The sequence below is a fragment of the Anser brachyrhynchus genome (genome assembly GCF_964034855.1).
Source record: "Anser brachyrhynchus genome assembly, chromosome: 2".
Taxonomy (NCBI): domain Eukaryota; kingdom Metazoa; phylum Chordata; class Aves; order Anseriformes; family Anatidae; genus Anser; species Anser brachyrhynchus.
This window is the reverse complement of record NC_137695.1, coordinates 48072544-48092958: the sequence shown is the minus strand read 5'-3', so window position 1 is coordinate 48092958 and position 20415 is coordinate 48072544. Positions and strand designations below refer to the sequence as shown.

The following is a 20415-nucleotide window of genomic DNA, read 5'->3' as shown; positions in this document are numbered from 1 at the left end:
AAGCAATGTTTATTTAATTCCACTAAGTATTTATTTCCATTAGATTATAACTGATTTAGAAGAAGACATTTTTTTCACCCCTATACTGATAGGATACTTATACAAAGTAATGTCAGGTATGGAAACATCCTAACAGCAGTAGATGTAGAAATGGCTAGATGTCAGTAGAAATAGTAATTTTCACTGGGTTCACAGAGCCTTCAGGGAAAATCAGCTCATGCAATACAAAATAGCTTAGATTAAGTTTCCTTAGTTTCTGTGTAGGAAATCAAGCTGGCTTGCTAATAGATGTTCAAAAAAGCATTGCACAATAAAAGAGAACCCAAAAAGGTGGCTCGAATCTTTGCATTGAAGGAATGCTATGAGATGCTATATATCCTTATATATATATATAATGTGTAGTTATAGTGCTGTTGTAATGGCAAAATTAGTATATATATGTAGACAAAGCACAGACCCTTCTGTTTTAAGGATGGAAGTATTCACTTTATAAAGTCAGTGGGAGTTCTGTCATTGACTTCGTTTTAGTTAGGACTCAAAAGTATTATAGTGGTCAGGATATCTTCTAAAACCTCTGTTGCTGCCTTTAATGATTTGAGTTTTATAAATAGCATGAATTATCAAGAGCATTTTATCCTCTTTTTTTTTTCTTTTTCCTTTCCTTTCCTTTCCTTTCCTTTCCTTTCCTTTCCTTTCCTTTCCTTTCCTTTCCTTTCCTTTCCTTTCCTTTCCTTTCCTTTCCTTTCCTTTCCTTTCCTTTCCTTTCCTTTCCTTTCCTTTCCTTTCCTTTCCTTTCCTTTCCTTTCCTTTCCTTTCCTTTCCTTTCCTTTCCTTTCCTTTCCTTTCCTTTCCTTTCCTTTCCTTTCCTTTCCTTTCCTTTCCTTTCCTTTCCTTTCCTTTCCTTTCCTTTCCTTTCCTTTCCTTTCCTTTCCTTTCCTTTCCTTTCCTTTCCTTTCCTTTCCTTTCCTTTCCTTTCCTTTCCTTTCCTTTCCTTTCCTTTCCTTTCCTTTCCTTTCCTTTCCTTTCCTTTCCTTTCCTTTCCTTTCCTTTCCTTTCCTTTCCTTTCCTTTCCTTTCCTTTCCTTTCCTTTCCTTTCCTTTCCTTTCCTTTCCTTTCCTTTTTTCTTATTTTGATTAGGGGACAGAAATTATCACAGTATCACAGATTTCTAGGTTGGAAGAGACCTCAAGATCATCGAGTCCAACCTCCGACCTAACACTAAGTACTCCACTAAACCATATCGCTAAGCTCTACATCTAAACGCCTTTTAAAGACCTCCAGGGATGGTGACTCCACCACCTCCCTGGGCAGCCCATTCCAATGCTTAATAACCCTTTCGGTAAAGAAGTACTTCCTAACATCCAACCTAAAACTCCCCTGTCGCAACTTTCGCCCATTCCCCCTCGTCCTGTCACCAGGCACGTAGGAAAACAGACCAACCCCCACCTCTTTACAGCCTCCTTTAAGGTAACTGTAGAGAGCGATAAGGTCGCCCCTGAGCCTCCTCTTCTCCAGGCTGAACAAGCCCAGCTCCCTCAGCCGCTCCTCGTAAGACTTGTTCTCCAGACCCCTCACCAGCTTGGTCGCCCTTCTCTGGACTCGCTCGAGCACGTCCATGTCCTTCCTGTAGCGAGGGGCCCAAAACTGAACACAGTACTCGAGGTGCGGCCTCACCAGAGCCGAGTACAGGGGCACAATCACTTCCCTAGACCTGCTGGCCACACTGCTTCTTATGCAGGCCAGGATGCTGTTGGCCTTCTTGGCCACCTGGGCACACTGCTGGCTCATATTCAGCCGACTATCAACCAATACTCCCAGGTCCCTCTCGGCCAGGCAGCTTTCCAGCCACTCATCTCCCAGCCTGTAGCTCTGCTTGGGGTTGTTGCGCCCCAGGTGCAGGACCCGGCACTTGGCCTTGTTGAACTTCATACAGTTGACCTCAGCCCATCGCTCCAGCCTATCCAGATCCTCCTGCAGAGCCTTCCTGCCCTCGAGCAGATCGACACACGCACTTAGCTTGGTGTCATCTGCAAACTTACTGAGGGTGCACTGGACGCCCTCATCCAGACCATCGATAAAGATATTAAAGAGGACCGGCCCCAGTACCGAGCCCTAAATTCAAACAGTTCATTTTATCAGAAGTCTTGTGTGGAAAGCCTTCTCTAAATGTGCTGAATAATTGAGTCTTGCCAAAGCAGTGTGATTCCACCAAAAATGGTACAATTTATTGCCAAACTTCTCATTATGATATACTGTTAAAATATTTCTAAAAGGACACATTAGCAGAACAACTTGACTTATTTAAAAATATATGCAGTAAATTGACACCTCTTGGAAAGTACACACAAAAATCTCCAAACAGCAGCACTCAAAAGAGTGACAATTTAAGGCACGTGATTATTTTACAGCCTTTGTTACATAAATCTCTGGTTAGACCATATATCTGTAAAACATAATTTCATATAATTATCTTCACAGCTCAGAGAGACAGAATTCATCTGAATGCAGGTCATACCTTTTTTTAACATTGCTATGTAATAATGCAGCATAATGAACATTGTTAAAATTAATCCTATACATGGAGAAAAATATAGAAAAGACATCAAATATTTTTGCATTTCAACTTTTTACAACAAGGTGGACCAAAGTTACAAGTTAAATAAATAGTAACTGTGGAATTCCCAACTTGACTTTCTTTGACAGAGAAACACATACACACACAAACACAAATCTAGACGCTTTTCAGCAAGGAAAGCTCAGCAAGAACTGAATTATCCTCACTGGAGGTGAACTGATTTGCCAACTGAACATTCCAATCTAATTAACTGCTATCTCACATGGTGAAAAAATAAGCTGATACAAACAGATTCTCAGCAGCTCTAAATATATGTTGCTGTGACCAAGTACGCTGAAGAAGCAAGCAAAAACTTGTACCCTCAGGACATGTACTGAAATATGAAAGTACATAGAAAGAGTACAGAAAAAAATGTGAGACAGATGATGAAGTCCTATAACCTGCTTTTCTTATATATACTTTCTTATGCACTTATATGTTTTTCTTACATGTAAGCTGCTGAGACCAGAATTTCTTTCTTTATCAACATAATGCCATCTACCACAGACAGAAAGTAGGAGATTACAATTGAGGAAGAAGGAAGAGAACAAAACCAACAGCAAAGATGCCCAAAATGTCTGTGGTGATGTCCATTCAACCTTCTATAGCAATGGTATGGAAAACAGACAGACTTCATAAATCAGTGTGTTCCTAGGAAAAGAACTGCATTCATTTTTGTTACCCTTAATAATACTACAGTTGATCCACATGTACTTCTGAAGACTAAGAAACTCTGAGGATTTTGCAAAAAATTGCAATCCCTAGTAAACATTGGGAGCAATTGCCTTGGAAAAAAATAAGGAATTAGAATAATCTATTATATTCTAGCTGAGAGTTATTTTCCCTGTGTACAAACTGGGAACGTGAGACTTTTTTCATCGCATCTCAAACTGAGAAACTATGCCACCAAAACTTTAAATTGGAGGCAACTGTACTAGAAAACATCTTCCAGAGTCACAAGAGCTTCATAAATAATGCAAACCATTCCAGGAAAAGTCATTGTCCATTTTATCCTTCATCTGTTCAACTGTGGTGACACTGCCCTTTATAATATGCACAAGGTTTAAGGCTTTTGGAAGTCAATGGAGAGCACTTTGTATATAGTGCCTTTCCATTTCTTCTGTTGTTAAGAAATGGTATATTGTTTGTTTTGCGAAAACTTCTACAGCCCACAGCCCTCTTAAAAGAAAACAGGATCCTACTGACTCCTCACAGAGACTGCTGACTTTGTAAACACCATAGTGCTACTGATCCTCTCATTTATCATAAGAGCATACAAGAACATGAAAAATCTTACAATGCGTGATTTTTAAAACTGCATACATTTGTGTGTGCAAAACTTATCTGGTGAAAACTCACATCTGCTGATCAGGATTTACAAATGATTTATTGAGGTAGCCTGTGCATGAATAGACTAGGAGTACTCTAGCAAGCATGAAGAAAACACGGTCCAGTCTTCTGACTGAAAGACAGCAATGACCTCTGTACCACAAACAGCAATAAGAAATGAAAGTATTTTGTTAAAGCCAATACCTCACCAGCATCTTGCCAAATTTGGTGTTGGACTTCAGCATTATGCTATGAGACTGGAGGTTAGATTTTGGCACATTGCACTTTCTAAGTGCTAATATCTGGGATCAGTCATGGTCTTATTATATGTCTGTTCTGATCACTAAAATTCCAATACTCATTCCAATTATAATATCTGGAACAGCATTAAAATACTTCACCAAAATAGTACGTGCATATGCACTCAGTTCACAGAAAATGTATTTACATTATGGAATTATAAAATTAACATCCTTACTGGTGACAATCTTATATCTCATGACCCTCATTGACAAGAAGAGCTCTGGGAACTGGAGATTTTCAGTTAGGGACACTGATTTGTATCAGTGCCCAAGATGACCACATAAAAAAAGCTGTTTGTAGTTTGATATCAAAAGAACCAGTACTCCAAACCATGTCTCTAAAAGCATAGGTTATGTATCTAGGTTTATATGTGACAACTGCCATTGCACTTCTGCAATTTTTACTAGCCTAACAGGCAATATTAGCAAAGGATACAAAAATTAAAAAAAGCCATGGACCCAAATTTTAACACATTGCTCCACTCTTTTGTGTGTCTGTGTAAATCTGTAACTGGACATCTGACACAGAATCAACCAGAGAACCTTTCAAAATCTTGGTAGGTAGAGTGAAGCAACCACTAATTCCCAACGATAAAATAAAATTTACCAAAGAAAGCCTCTGCTGGATCCAGTGTTTAGTAATTCAGATACCTTCCTGAAACTGACTTATCTCATTTACAAATAGTTTACATTCATATTAAGTAGATATAAGGTACATATTAGGTTCACAGAAATAGTTAAGTACCCATCTCCTGTTGATGTCACAGAAACTTTGCAACTTATACCACTGAACATTTCAAACCAAAGTTTCAGGACTGTAGTCAATCAGGGTGAAGTACAGATAGGCCAAAGGCCTTTGCCAGAAGCAGGATGGCATGTATCATTATACATACATGACAAGTCTCAGAGTTTTAATTTTTACTGAGTCTTCATCTGAGTTGACTTTCACTGAAGTCTCCAGCTGGCTTCAAAGCAATTTAAAGTCAGATTCATACACACTAGGAGTCTAGTGCAATCTTAACTACTATCATTTAACAGAAATGTGGAAGGAAAAAAAAAGTTCCTAACACAAACAGATGTATACATACACAATAGCCAAACTACCTCTGTACAGTACTTTAAAACACAAACATCCTGAGTCATCATGGCACTAACCCTCATGGCAAAACAAAAAATAGCATCTGAGAGGCCATTATCCCAATCAGTTATAGTAAGTGGCTCATACATAAATTAACAAAATAATCTAACAGTGTATTTGGAAGTTGTCTTCCAAAGCACCAGGACAAATGAAAAATATTTAAAATTCCATCTGAGTGAGGCTATTTTAGAAAAAGCAGCTTAATTAAGAATGTGAAATGAATTGCTTGTGACCACACAAGCTAAAACTCTGAACAATTTCTGGATGTTCTTTCAGTCCAATGTTACTGAGTACAGGAAATGATGGTAAATGACGGAAATGGCCATCCTGGAGGCCTTGACTGAATATCAAGATGCCAGGGCTTCCCCCTCCCTGCAAAGATTTCCACCAGAGTCTATATCATGCAACTACTCAGTAACACAAATATTCAAGAGCAGTAAAATATTTTTTCTTTAGATTCCACTTGTAAAAGGCACTGATCCATTCAGTCAGAGTAGACTTAGCAGGCAAGAGGCTAGCCATTGGTTTCTCCTACATTAATTTCATATATGATAAATAATGAATTCCATTACTGAAGCAACAAATGCAGCCTATTTCATTAATAAATGTATTTACTGGGAATATATGGCATAATAAACTATTTCTATGTTAAAAAAATAATTACCATTTGAAAAGCTTCTTGCTTTAGCCCTCCAAAAATATTGTTTTTTGTAACAGTCTACATGAAAAATAATGAGGCATATTTTCCCTTCTTTACACACCCTTTCAATATGAACGAGGACTTAAAAATGTAAATGCAGCAACAAAGCTCCAGTGTTTCTGGTATCATGGGATGCCACTTCCTTTCCATCTGAAACCATTCTATGGCAACCATTCTAGGCCCCTTGAACCAACCAATAGGTTGCTCTCTATTTTTACAGAAGCCCTTTATTCAACTTATTCTCTCTCATCTCCTCCTTTCAGATAAACCCTGGCTCACAGCTGTGTTTCCTCTTGTTCCAAAGAATGTGGAGGGACATGGCAAGATGTTGGAAGAGATGCTAGTTTCTGAAGCTTAGGGTGTTGCAGAGGTTTTGGCCTGTGAAAAGAACGTCGACTTTGTACACGCCTGGCTGCTGCAGATCTGTAATTTCCTTGTACATCAAGCAAAATTTTCTTCTCTTGGGGCTCCTTCACGTAAGAGTCTTCCAGCCCTTCAGGTATAAGCAGAGAATTCTCTTCTTGTGAATTCTCTGATTTATAGCTAACTTCGGAACCATAACCTGAGTTTACTGTCTCTTTGTTATTTGAATCTGTACCTGCTTCCCAGAAGAGATCAGGTATGCTTGGGTCACAAGAACCTATATACTCAGAGACAGTAGAAAGAGATATATTCCCTCTGTTTTCCAAGGAATAATAGTTATGTGTCCAAGGCATTTGAAGACAGGATGGAAAGAAGTGGTGGGGAGTCTCTGAAACACTTTGGTTTTGGTTTAGTTGGTCAGATGCATAAGAAGGCAATTTGTCGTCTGAAGAGGAGTATTCTGTCATTTCAACATCATGGTCCATATCACCTAGAGAATACAATTAAATATACATTAAACTGTACGTATACATTTTCTATATTACTGTGCTGGCTATTGGGCTTTGGTTTTGGCTATTCTTACAAAAGTCTTATTAAAGTGTGTGGTTTAAGATAGTTTTTGAGGTGGGGAATTGTACCCTGTCCCAACTTCTGTCCTGGACAACCTCAAGTGAGTATATTACACTTTCTGTCCTTGCTGAGAATCAGGCAAAACTGAGTTCAGTGTGATGAAAGCTGTCTGCTTCAAATGCTTAGGAAATGGAGCCATCGTCTGGTCATTAAGGTATACCTTTATCTTGAGCCATTTAGTCCTAATGCTCAGCAGGAAATCTTTCAGAAACTTTTGAAAGAAATTGTGCTTTTTCAAAGAAAAGCATTTCACCAGAGAAACAATTTCTTCTTGAAAATGACCTGTTTTCTTTATACATTAAACTATGTAGCAAATCCTCATATTTCCACTTTTCGTTTCCAATGTACATTGTTTTTTAAAACCTATTAATTGAAATTTCAATATAATTCTCCTAATAGGAGAATTTTATTAAGTAGATAATTGAGAGTAGTGTTTCTGAGAGCAATTGAGGTCTCAGCTTATTAGCTCAGGAAATCTAACTTCCCAAAACACTTCCAAAGAAGTGATTTTGATATATCAAAGCACAAGAATATATATGCCTGCACAAGAACTTGTACATAGCAGCTCTGAATAATAAAGTCTCTTATAATTAAGGCAATAGAATGGAGAAAAAGAACAAAGGTTAGCAAGGAAATGTTCAGAAAGTAACATGCCAATATTTTATGACTAACTTCTAAATGAAAAAAAAAAAAAGCGAGGAGAATTTCAGTGTGAATAAGTGTCAGGGAGAAGTTTTCCTTTCAGAATGCTGCTCATTGTTCCAGTTTTTAATCAGGATATAGGTAACTCACAGTTCTTTAATTAACCTAGCATTTATTTTAAAACATCATTTAGAAAACAAGCAAAGATGCATTCATAAGGAATTGAGCATTAGAACCAATTCAGACCTACAGGCCACTCCAGTAAAGAGATGTGCTTTCTGAAATTATGCTTGAACTAGCACATCTTTTGCAAGATAGAAGCCAGAACAGAAGAAAAAATGAACACTTCCTTTTCTATTTCTTTTCCAAAGATTATGAATTTCTTCTGAAATCAAAATTATGCACCATTCACTCTTACCCTGAGATCTTTGTACAAACTTTCATCATTTAAGTACCTTCAACTTTCCACATTCCTTTATTTGTTGATGCATAGAGGACACTAGGTTATACATTTGTGATTGTGGATTCCACAAAAGCTAATTTATGATGAAATTGACTATCTCATTTCATTGCATAAACCCCCCCATTGCCCTGTGTTCTATTCAATTATGATGGCTGAACTGTGACCTGACCCACCTCATTTACAGCATTGACTGTGTTGATTATAGGAATGAAGGCCGCATTTTATGGTGTGGAAAATTTTCATGGAACAAGAATTAAAGGGCAAGTAGGATATTAATCTAAACCCAGAGTCACTTCATTTTTCTAAGATATTAGTCAACAGATTATTTACTGAATCAAAAAAGCCAAGCATTTTTCTGTTTTCAGAATAAGATATGGATTAAGACAAATTCACAGTTTAAGATTAAAGCTCTAACCCAAACTGGAATTCTGCTTCTTCACAGTCTGGCTGCTGTGTAATAGTCTCCACCCATGTAGGGGAAACTCTGATGTTTTCTATTGTAAAGAAAATAAGTACACTAGCAGTGTCATTGGGTACTTGTAGCGATGAGACCATTTGCACTGGTTGCGCACTACAACTGGTCAAGTGTTCAAAACTGACTCAAGACTTCTTAGCAACAGAGTCAAAAATCATATTCTAATCATGTTAAGAACAAGAGAATCAGACCAGCTCATTGCTGGTCTAGCATTGTTGTTCCTAATGTACACAGGAATACAATAGAATCTGATGTTTTAAATGGCTCATTTGACCTCTTAGGCAAAAGATGAGAGATGTAGACAGGCAAAACTTGTGCTTTGGCATCAGCAGCTGGATTGTTTTTATGGCACTTCAGCCTACCTTGCTTATACCTGAAGACAGCCCTTACTGTGTCACTTGAAAGAACAATGAGTTTTGAGTTGTTTGAATTAGAATAACCCCATGTTAGGGAATTCGGGTATTAATTTTATCTTCTAGAACTGACTAACCAAGAAATGTGGAGCCTCTTGAAAATGGATACAAAAACATTCTGGTGTTTGGAATACCTTTTACTTAGCGTTTAAAAATTTCAAGACAAAACAAAGAGCAAGACCCTTATCTTCTGTAAAAATAGCAAGGCACTTGACCTCTAATAGCTGGGTAGCTTTTCTGTAGAAGAAAAATAGAAAGATGTTCTATTATTCAAACAGAAGGAAAATCAAAGATGTTTAGTTGTAGGAAAAAGTCAGGAAGGAAAGAGACGCTCTGAGAAAAGAAAAATCAGAAAAGTAAACTTCTTGTCAGTAGTCAGGGTTGATAGGAGGACTGATTAAAAATAAAGGTGATAATCTCTTTTAAGATATTACATATGTGTTGATTCTGGGAGAAAAGATCTGGGTCGATCCTCTGGGCCATCTGCTAGCAGGAAGGAATCTATCGATTTATTGCTGAGGCGGAATGGAGTGAGCCGTCTGAAGTTGTTTGGAGAATATGGGATCTGCACTCGGGCCCTTTGTGATGGTACCACAGTATCTTCACTAGACAACCATGGTGAGAACTTCATGTAGATGCTCTGATCATCATCAGCTGAAAATACTGGGTTATCAATGCCTAAAATCAAGTTCACAAGTGATAAATACAATTAATCAAAATAATTTCTTGGTAATACAACAAAATGCTTTGTAAAAGAAGAAGAAGAGAAATAGGCAAATATACCATTATACACACATAGTTTGCTCTTTCTGGCTTGGTTATTGCTAGTCATTTTGGATTTCTTTTAGAGAAAAATTGGATATAACATCCAGTTATGGTTAGAATATCTAAAGTTAAGAAATAAAATCACTAAAAGAACAAACCAATACATCCCTTAAACAAAATAAAGCAAACCTTGAAATAACTGCAGAAAAATTCAAATTGAATCCACAAAAAGAAGCAAAAGATGGGAAAAAAATGAAAAAACATGAACTGCCCAACTCCGTAAAGGAACAAGGTGTGTATGAGGGCACTGAAGCAGGCCACAGAAGTATGTAAAAGGAACCTTTTAATATAGATACCAAATTTGTAGTGTTTAAACAGAAAAAGAAATTGTAAAAACCAGTCTAGGTCTAAAACATGGTACCCACTTATTTCTGGATTGATTTCTGGATGTCTTTACACATACTCAAATATGAAATTTGTAATGGTGTAGGTAAAAGGTTATATCAGCATGACTGTCAAAAGAGTACAGACACAGGAATTTTTCTTCACTGTATGCATGATGTTACATATGCTGAGAATTCAGACACAAAAGTGCTAAAAATATACTAAATGTTAAAGCCTTACAAATCACATCATATAATCTCTGGTATACATTCAATCTGATATTTTGGAGCCTTTCCCTGGGGTCCTTGGCACAAAAGGACATGGAAATATTAGAACAAATCCAGAGGAGGACCACAAAGATAATAAAAGGGCTGCAGCTCCTCTCCTATGAAGACAGGCTGAGGAAGTTGGGGTTGTTAAGCCTGGAGAAGAGAAGGTTCCAGGGAGACCAGGAGACCTTTAACATTTAAAAGGAAAGCTGCGGATGGACTCTTTGTCAGGGACTGTAGTGATAGGACAAGGGGTAATGGCTTTAAACTAAAAGAGGGTAGTTTTAGACTAGATATAAGGAAGAAACTCTTTACTTAGAGGGTGGTGAGGCACTGGAACAGGTTGCCCAGAGAAGCTGTGGCTGCCCCATCCCTGGCAGTGTTTAAGGCCAGGCTGGATGGGGCTTTGAGCAACCTGCTCTAGTGGAAGGTGTCCCTGCTCATGGCAGGGGTTTGGAATGAGGTGATCTTTAAGGTCCCTTCCAACTCAAACCATTCTATGAGTCTATGATTCTATGATTCAGGACAGGAAATCATCAGGAATGCTCCAGAAAATATTGTAAATCTGCCCTTTTCAGAGACTTCTATGAACCTGTGAGGAACTGAAGGAGATGCCAATTCTGAAAGAAATCCTGCATGAAAGAAGAAGCATGAAATGAATCACAGTTAAGTACTTTAAATGCAGGTAGAAATCAACTCCAAACTACTCGTATTGACTGTGAGGTAGGATAACTCTAAAATAACATTTTATGTTGCTGGATATAATTAGTAGTTTTAGGTCTGGGTTAGGCAGTCATTTTCACAACTTCTGTCAGTATTATTAGTAGTAAATCTGATACTCTTCATAATTTCATATAACCAAAATATGTTATCTTTTACCATTAATATCAATTCTAAGAAAACAGATCAAATCAAAACAACAACAAAAAAGCTAAAGCAACAACATTTCTAGTAATGTTTTTTTTTTTTTTTACAATTGAGAAAAAAAATCTTCATGTAATTAATATTTTTACCAGTAGAATTTTCTGCAAAATTTTGCTTGGTCACATCAGCCAGAAAATCAACTCCTTTTCCTAGATGCAAAGTTTCATAATCATTATTTTCTTCTGCTTCAGAAAACTCCAAATCTGGAATAAAAATAAATAAATTTTAAAAAGTCCAGTTGATTAGAGATTTGTGTCAGTTCTGACAGAAAAGTACAATATGATGCTGGTACATGTAGCAAAGATATATCTTTAGCAAGGATCTAGACAAGGGCAAAAATTAATTAACAGTTGTAGCATTGAAATGAGTATGTACATGTAGATGCAGTCTACAGCTTAGGTACCAATTACTTCAAGGAACCCAACAAAGGTTTCAGCTTTGCATTGTTATCCAGTGCTATGATAGAGATTTCACATTCTGGATAAACTCTTGACTAATAGAATTGTCTGCTTTTCTGGGACTGAAGGAAACAAATCTTTGACATACGACCACCACTGCTGCTGTTTTGTGCCTTCAGTGCTCACATGTTGATAAACATGTTCCCTTAAAAAGACCTGTCACTGCATTTTCATCATTAGACTGAAGTCAGCATTAGTATTCTGACTGATTTTGAAGCTGGTGAACTTATCACTGATTCTACTGCCATCAAATCAATTTCACAAAAGCTGCTAAATAAACCACTTGTTAAGAGTGTCCTCCAAATAAGCTTTTTTTTTTTTTTCCTAGTAGAAGATGACTTATATGAACTGTGTTCTTCGACAAGACAGCACTGAACGACCTACCCAGCTTGTATTGTCCCTGCCAGTCAAAATAAATGGTGTCTCAGGCAGACATATCCTGCTGTGATTAAAAAAAATATATATAGCAAAACTTGCTCTTTACAGCTTATTCAAAAGGAAGATGGAAGATATCTATGTTGTAGCCAGTGCATTATTTTGTTTTCAAAATATAAATATGATATTTTAAAAATATGAGTAAGAATGCCAATTCAAATTTGGTTTGTCATCCAGCAGCCTAGAAAAACAACTTCTAAATTACCCAGACTCTGCATTTAAGCATGGACCAGTTCTCCACTCTGAGTTATAATTAGAAGTTCCTCTTTAATAGCTTCAACATTGCATATCATGATTTTTTTCAGTGATGCTTTACAGACAATGTAGCTGGTAAAATGCAGTTAAGGACACTGGTCTTTTTACCTTTTTCCTTTAATGTAAAATCTTGTACTGAAATTTCTGAAGGTATTTTTCCATTTGGTATGACATTGCTGTTTCGCTAAAAGAAAACAAACAAACAAAATCAAGAAAAATGCTACCACCATCAGAGAGCAAATGCAGTAATATCTTTTCAAATCGCAATTGAGCAGTATAAACCTGAAATCTGTTTTAATCTTTTCTTGAGATTCAATATGGTTGTCATCAGTTTTTGCCTTTATACTCCTACTAACTAAGGAAAAGAAAGGAACTTTGTCTCTCATATGCTGTAAGTTCCCTCTTAATTTCGTGCAAATTTTATGGAAAGCTCTTTGCTATGGTGCTACCCTGCTACGTCTACCCTGCAAAAGCTCCCCATAGTGTTCTAGCATGGCTCAAGATCTGCTGTTTTTCAAGTGATCAAAAATCTCTCACCCAGAAAAAGGGTCCCAAAGCATAGAGAAAAGCAGTGTGTGAGAAGATGCCCCTTGAGTCATCTGATAGTTCAATCTCTTCTTGCTTAGGCCCTTTAAGTTCATGAAGTTCTATAGGATAGAGATAAATGCAGGACATAGGACCCTTCAGAGTCCTCCCTGCCCTCTCCTTACTTTATATAATAGGTGGCTACATCTGGGTCCTTATGCAAGTATTTTACCCTTTTTTGGCCCCGGTCTCGCTTGTGGATTTTATTCAGCTTCTTGGAATGGTTTATTCCTAGTTTGGTACTCTTGAAAGATTCTAAGCGCTTCCTCATCGTCCTATGGAAAATTTCCTTGTCTTGTTTCTCATCTTCACTGTGCATGATCTCATGTCGACTGTACAGGTGTTTGTGCTGTTACCAGGAAAGGAAGACAACATTCATTTGTTTAGAAATACAGCTGGAAGCCCTGAGTCAATGCATGCAGTGTCATGCCACGAAAACAACTCTTTGAAAAAGAATGAACCAAAGGCTAATTTAAAGGCATTAATGAAAATCCTATTTTTCTTTCTCTCTCTTGACCATGAAACAGGTATAAATCTGCAAATTTTAAGTATACCTAAGAAAGAGTGACAGTTATTCCAAATAAACCTCTAAGTGTCTGAAACTTCAGTTGGTACGCCCCAGTTAATCTGAACGTATATTGGATGTAGTTCTGCATTCCACTAGCCCCAGTGAAATCAAAGGCACTAGCTCTGTGAAAGAAGGCTGTCCATAAGTGAGAAAGAATATAGACAAAGAGCCTATCTCCCTCAAGGATGGATTTTGGGGATGGGTTCTTTCCTTCTCAGTTTTGCTTCCAACCTTCTGCTCTCAACCTCTTACTCTCACCTCCTGCCTAGGTTTATACAGGTACTGTTGTAGGGTGTGGTGAGCAACTGTATCTTCTGTGTCCCGAATACTTTTCCTCCTCTGCTCTAAAGCTTGCATGTCGAGGCAAACCGGTCCAGCCTTTTCTCTCCTGAACAAGAATACAAAATACAAACAGCACTTTTAAAAGATGAAGTAAAAATTGGCTACATGAAAATACCTAATGAGAAAATTGAGAAGAGTATTGATTTTTGTCTTTCAAGTGGGTGTAGCATTTATTTCTCCATTTACATGAAAGAAGGGCTGTTCTGTGAAAGACTCATGAGTTAATGAAGCAGTAATTTTTTTCCTTGGCTCTCTCCTGACTTTTTCTGGAGTAGACACGGAAATGACATCTAGCCACACCTATAGCAACTGATGAACAAAAAGCACATGAAACAACTGTAATGTGGTTGTCTGCTTCATCTTCCAACCTTTACTGCAAAATTTGTTTGCCAAATGCTACCATATAGCAGCATTCTATAACCCATGTTATGTGTGAGGAAAAGATTAATTAAAGTTCAAAAAAATAGTGAATGAAGCCCCTGTAACTGACATTTTACAAATTTTGTAACTTTTTTTTCTTTTTTCTTGTTTTTCTTGCATTTCCTCACACATAACAAAACAAACAGAAGACAAAAACAATCAGTCCAAGTTACTTACAGTAAATAAGACACAGAGCTTTCCACAGTACTCGGGCGTGGGGTGCTGAAATCCACATTCACCATGTTGTCTGTACTTGGAGAACGTATAAATGCCAAGGAACCTCTACGTTCTCCCTGGCCACAGAAAGAAATAAGACATATTATGGCTGTAAACATTTAGAGCAAAATGTGAACCAGAAAATGCAGATCATTTCAGGCTGCCATATGCAAATGGCATAACTACTGCTGTCTGCAGCAAGAATCTGTACAAATCATGCTGATATTTCCATGAAATGTTTCATGTTAAAAATATATTTTGGAATCACATTTGTGTGATAAGCCTTATGTGTCCTTATGAAAAAGTGTTATTGCCTTTATCTAAATCCTTATTTATCTTTTATATGTTTTATTGTATACTATGCAATAATGATTTGCTACCAGAACAAAACGTCCTAGGACTTTTTGCTATTTGCAGTCATCTCAGAGATGATCTGGATGGAAAGAACTTAGAGTGAAAACTAATCTTACCTGAGTCAGATGCCCACACTCATTAGAGTATGGCCTAATAATTAAATAGGTTTGTTTTTAAAGTTGCATGTATAAACTGACCAAAGTAAGCTTCTGGAAGTGTACCTACTTATAAGAATATGCTATTTGTTCTTTGGCACCTTGAGGAAAATGCAGAGGAGCTATTTTCAGAATCCTATACTGTGTCTCTGAAAAGTGGTAGTGGTAAGAAAAATATTATATTATATACTATATTTGTTAGGTTAAAAGCTGGACTAGATGATCTTAGAGGTCTTTCCCAACCTAAATGATTTGGTGATTCTATACTTATAAATTGCTCCTATTCATTTCCTGTGGATTATTTTCACATTTCCTGGATTAAGATCTCCCCTCCCAGTTGTAAGGAATTTATTTAGGTTCAGACTGAACTCACTCGAGCTGTTGTTCATTGAACAAATGCAGCATAACAGCAGAGTTGGAGAAAGACAAATTTATAAAAATAATTTATGAACTCCTGAGTTTCTTGCAGCTGAGAAGACAATGGATATCTGGGAGAGGCAAATCTCTACTCTTGTTTTATGCGCTATGCTAATGTACACTGGAAAAGGTCACTCTTCCAAACAATGACTAATCTAACTTAATCTGGCACTACTGTATGAGATTCAAGACATTTTTGGAAAAATTCTGGGGATAAAACTGCATGGCTTAGTGATCATTACAGCCATTTGCTCAAGTTAAAGATAAAATTATTGTAATGAATCTACTAAACAGATTCAGCAGTGTATCTGAACATGAGCGTCATGCTCATCATGTTCATCAACATCACATTCATTATCTAACTTTACTTATTGGAGGTGTGACCTCCAAAACATCATGAGAAAGAATATTAGTTCTTGATCTCAAGCAGTCTGAAAACTTTATGGATAATTTACAAAATCTCAAACTGAAGTATTTGTTTATCTTGCGAACCACTCCCCAGTTTTCACACTAAAATAATTTCTGAACTTGATTTTATTTTGTGAATTCAATCTTTGAAATTCCGTGTTTTACTGGAAGAAGTCTGCCTCGCTGTAGCACATTTTCCAAAAAAATGACATTATTATCAGTAGTGGGAGTAATAGTATTTATCCTAAATAATGAAACTAAGTGTTGTATCATCTAGCTGTAAAAAGGAGTTCACTTGGCGATTAAGGGCATAGAGAGATTATCACTGTGAAGATCGCTGTTTAAAATACTCCTTTTTAAAACTGTCCTCTGGCACTTGTGAATGCTGCATATTTATGGTGATTTGAACTAAGCTGGCCAATTTCATACTGAAGAAGATTAGGAATTCATATACAATCCATTAGTATTGCTCTGGTCTGGGAACAGTATTCCAGCAGAAGGGCAGTAACCTTCTTCCATTTTGTAACTTCTAAAATTATTCCTGCTGCAAGTCATAAATTTCTGTGGTTTTATTTTCTATTATTCTAACCCTAATTTTTGAAGTGTGGGTGTTATGATTCCATTGAAATACAGTTACCCATCTCTCTCTCTCTCTCTCTCTTTTTTTTTTTTTTTTTTTTTAATTACTGTGATCTGGCAGAATGAGATTACAGGAATTCACCACTAAGGTCAAATATTCACATCATGTGGAAGTGAGCTTCTTCAAATCAGATTTGTCATCACATAAAACCACTGTTCTGCAGGAGCCAGATTCTGTTGACACATTTAGAAAGACAGTACTTTGCCTGATCCCTTTGCAACTGCAGTGCTTTTTGATACAATGATTATAGTTAGAAAGTTCTTTAGTAAAATCCAACAGGAAAGTACAGCAACGTATATACAGTATACTCATACTGGGGGATCAGGCTGATACTGAGAACTACAGCCACCCAAACAGATGATATTGAGACTCAAAATCCTTAATTCCATTTTGATTAACAAACAAACAAACAAAAAGCAGAGAAGAAAAAAAAAAAGCAGAAATCAAAATGGATTTCTTTTAGATATCTCCTGAAATGTATCAACTTCAGGGTACATTGTAAATTTAAAAAAAAAAAAAAAAAGGAGAGGAGAGGAGAGGAGAGGAGAGGAGAGGAGAGGAGAGGAGAGGAGAGGAGAGGAGAGGAGAGGAGAGGAGAGGAGAGGAGAGGAGAGGAGAGGAGAGGAGAGGAGAGGAGAGGAGAGGAGAGGAGAGGAGAGGAGAGGAGAGGAGAGGAGAGGAGAGGAGAGGGAAAGGGAAGGCAAGGCAAGGCAAGGCAAGGCAAGGCAAGGCAGAAATATGAAGCTATAATGTGTGAAAAAGTACCTCAGCCACATAGCTAATCGCGTCCTTCAAGTTGAGTTCATGGAAAACATTAAGGATTCGGTCTCTTGATTTTTGAGCAGACCTTCTCATCAGTACTTTACTGAGGAATTTCCTATCAAAATTGGACCACCTAATAATTTAAACAAACCTTGTTAATGGCAACAAGCAATTTTAAAATCACAGCATTTTTAGTTTAGCATAAATGATTTTTTTTATGAGCTAAGCAATTTTAGAAAATAGTGAGCATAGCAAGTGAGTGATTTCGTTTTGAAGGTTTTGAAATAGCAGCTAAAGAAAGTTAAGGAAAAGCCTGTTACACAGCTATGCCGCTGTCACAAAACATTTAATAGGTTTACTTACCCAATTATACTACAGCAGCAATAGTGCTATGATTACAGTGTCCCATTTCAGAGTCACTAGGACATTTTTTACTCAGGGAGATCACGTTAAATTATTTTCTACTTCTGACTATTTACTTCTATACTTATTAGCTTCATTCTAAAAGTTTAAGTTTATTTCCTCCTTTGGAAAGAAATCTGCTTTTCCTCAACTGTATTGTAGGACAACCAGCCTAGGAAGGCAGCTCATAGCAGTGCCCTTCACAAAGCACTGGCAGAGGGCCTTATTCATGCCATTTGGTAGTCTGGGGGATAAAAGTGATGTGTATTTTCTGTGATTTACACTTCCAAGATTGTCTGATAGTATGGCATCTGCCGTTTCATATTTGAGCTCCAGAAAATTAAGGCTGTTTTTGATATTTTCTTCAGCCTTCCTTGAGATTTTCTCTAATGTGTGTGAGGCAACTTTGGAGACCAACCACTACCCAAAGTGATTCCGTCCATCTTGCCCAATGGCAATTTTGAGATTATATCTTTCTATTCTGATAGTTAAAATATCTTTGTTGAACATTATATTCACAGAATTGATAATTATTCATCAGAAGATCTGAAAATCAGTATCTACATCAGGCTATTACATCGGTGAAAATGCCGTGGATTGTCACTTCTTTGAGGAAGTAGTGTTTTCATGTACATGTAGTCCAAAAGAAGGAGACTTAACATGGTCACATTCAAAATAGATTACCACACACTCAACTGAGAACCTACATTAAGCCACTCTTCCTCATTACTTAAAGCAAATTACTTTCTGCCATATAAGAAGTCAGACACTAATCTGCCACTTTAAAAATATTTAGCCCCATCCTCAAGACAGTAAGTAGTTCAAACCTGAAGATGCATTCCCCTGCATTGTAGTCTTCTGAAATTAATTCCCAAAAACTAAGCTGAAGACTAAAATTATCAAAAAAAAGAGGATGTTCTATTTGGAATGTCTAATAAGAATTTTCTACTGCATAAATGAATACAGATCAGAATAAATATGTATTATCTCACATGAGTAAATGTAGGTATTATGGTGGGATAAATCATATGGTGAGTTTCTTGGCTTGCCTCAAACTTTTGGACTATCCAAGCCTTCTCACTTTGTATGAGCATAAATGTGTATATACATATACATAGTCTACTTCAGAATTAAACTAGAGAAAAAAAAAAAAAAAAAAAAAGGAAATGAAGGCAACTCTCCCTGTAACTGGGTACAGAACGGTGAGCAATTCTGCTTGAGCTCACAAATAGCTAAATGCAATCTAGCTCCCAACTAGAAGCTGTATACCACTATACCTGCATGAGTACAGTGCTAAACCGAAGCTATCAGCTTCTCAATAAGACATATGGGAGAGCTCTGCAGAAGGCTAACAAAACTGCATGACTTTTGGATTGGAACTAATCGGAACTGATGTTGAGTCAGTTCAGGACATTAGCGAGTCAGAACTGAGTGTCTGCACCTATGAAATGACCTAAATCCAGGGAGACAGTAACAGCCTGACCCTTAATAATGCTGTTAAAGATATCCATATTTAATGACCTTTTTTCACATTAATTCATCTATTTTAGGGAAGCCTGCTAACATTTCACATGTAGTTTAAAGAAAATGGTATCTGAATCTTTCATCTGAGTAATTTTGCTTCTCTCTAGACGGATAAACAGAGGAGAATGGAAAAGATCCATAATTTTCATTATTGGTTTCAAACCAGTAGGCTTAAATGAATCATATGAATCAATTTCAAGGGCTCTCTGCAACCCCTTTTAGAGGTATTGAACCCATCCTTTGTAGAAATAGAACGAAGAACTCGCACAATAGTATTTGAGTTTATTAGTGTTTCCCAAACACAGAAAATGCTCATGAAATGGGGTATTCACAGAGAAAAAAAATATCATTGTTTTAGATTAAATTCTATATAAATAGCCAGTTCTCAAACCTTGAGAGAATCTCATCCTGAGATGTGAACTGAGAGGCATTTGCATACACCTAGTCTGAACTTGTAGCAGAGAGAGAAAAGATTCCAGTTTTAGGGGATGAAAATAAAGTGTTTTCTTATTAGCTGCTGTGTTTTCAGTGTACAACCTTTTAAACTACGCTTGACATGTTTGCTGTCCCTCAATTCACAGGCTTAACAAGTCCTATTTTACAGAGATTTTCTAGCAGTATTTCAAACGTTACAAGTTATTTACTGCTTACTTGTCTCTTAGATAATTATGTCCTATTTGTCCAGAGATGTCTTCTATAGCAGAAAGGATGTGATCAAAAGCCTAGAAAAGTAAAAGTGGAATTCATATCACAAAAAAATTAAAGGCATAGTGAGAAAAAATCTCAATATATGTCAGGTTAGAACAGGTGGCTATGCAGAATAATTTTATTGCTGCTAAGCAGATTTTTTTCCCCATTTAGAGAAATGCTAACTACCATATGCCTGTCTTCAAAGGCCCTGAGCTTTCTAACCAGTTCTTTGCAAATTCACTAACTACTCTTAACTTCAAGGGTCTTAGTAAGAAGGTACTTGAGTTTCTACTTTATTAATATTGAATTTTAAGCCTCTTTATCAACTCATTTTACCATCTCCACTTCTGCTCTGTAAAGTAATGAGCTATTA

At 36.9% G+C, this 20415-nt stretch overlaps 2 protein-coding genes across 5 annotated transcripts in view; both read right to left on the bottom strand.

Moving 5' to 3' along the window:
• Positions 1 to 987: 987 nt before the first annotated feature.
• On the bottom strand, positions 988 to 9054 carry LOC308189597 (uncharacterized protein). The gene has a single exon (XM_080579762.1). It carries the CDS (start codon positions 6929 to 6931, stop codon positions 6359 to 6361), a length of 573 nt encoding a protein of 190 aa, XP_080435888.1. The 5' UTR covers positions 6932 to 9054; the 3' UTR covers positions 988 to 6358.
• Positions 6797 to 20415, bottom strand: part of SLC9A3 (solute carrier family 9 member A3) — a 52641-nt gene continuing 39022 nt past the window's right edge. For 2 of the 4 annotated variants that reach the window (XM_080579758.1, XM_080579760.1), the window contains 9 exons: positions 20004 to 20074; positions 17430 to 17559; positions 14652 to 14767; positions 13971 to 14100; positions 13317 to 13493; positions 12668 to 12743; positions 11501 to 11614; positions 9504 to 9747; positions 6797 to 6936 (listed from right to left, as the gene is read on the bottom strand). In XM_080579758.1, coding sequence (XP_080435884.1) covers positions 6933 to 6936; positions 9504 to 9747; positions 11501 to 11614; positions 12668 to 12743; positions 13317 to 13493; positions 13971 to 14100; positions 14652 to 14767; positions 17430 to 17559; positions 20004 to 20074 — 1062 coding nt within the window. In that variant the 3' untranslated portion in view covers positions 6797 to 6932. Of the gene's footprint in view, positions 6937 to 9193; positions 9748 to 11500; positions 11615 to 12667; positions 12744 to 12783; positions 13207 to 13316; positions 13494 to 13970; positions 14101 to 14651; positions 14768 to 17429; positions 17560 to 20003; positions 20075 to 20415 lie in introns of those variants that run through there. The other 2 variants (XM_080579759.1, XM_080579761.1) reach the window with 2 other exon arrangements.

Bases quoted from the DNA above. Each gene is read 5' to 3' on its own strand.
- LOC308189597 (XM_080579762.1), bottom strand. From the start codon at position 6,931: ATGGACCATGATGTTGAAATGACAGAATACTCCTCTTCAGACGACAAA.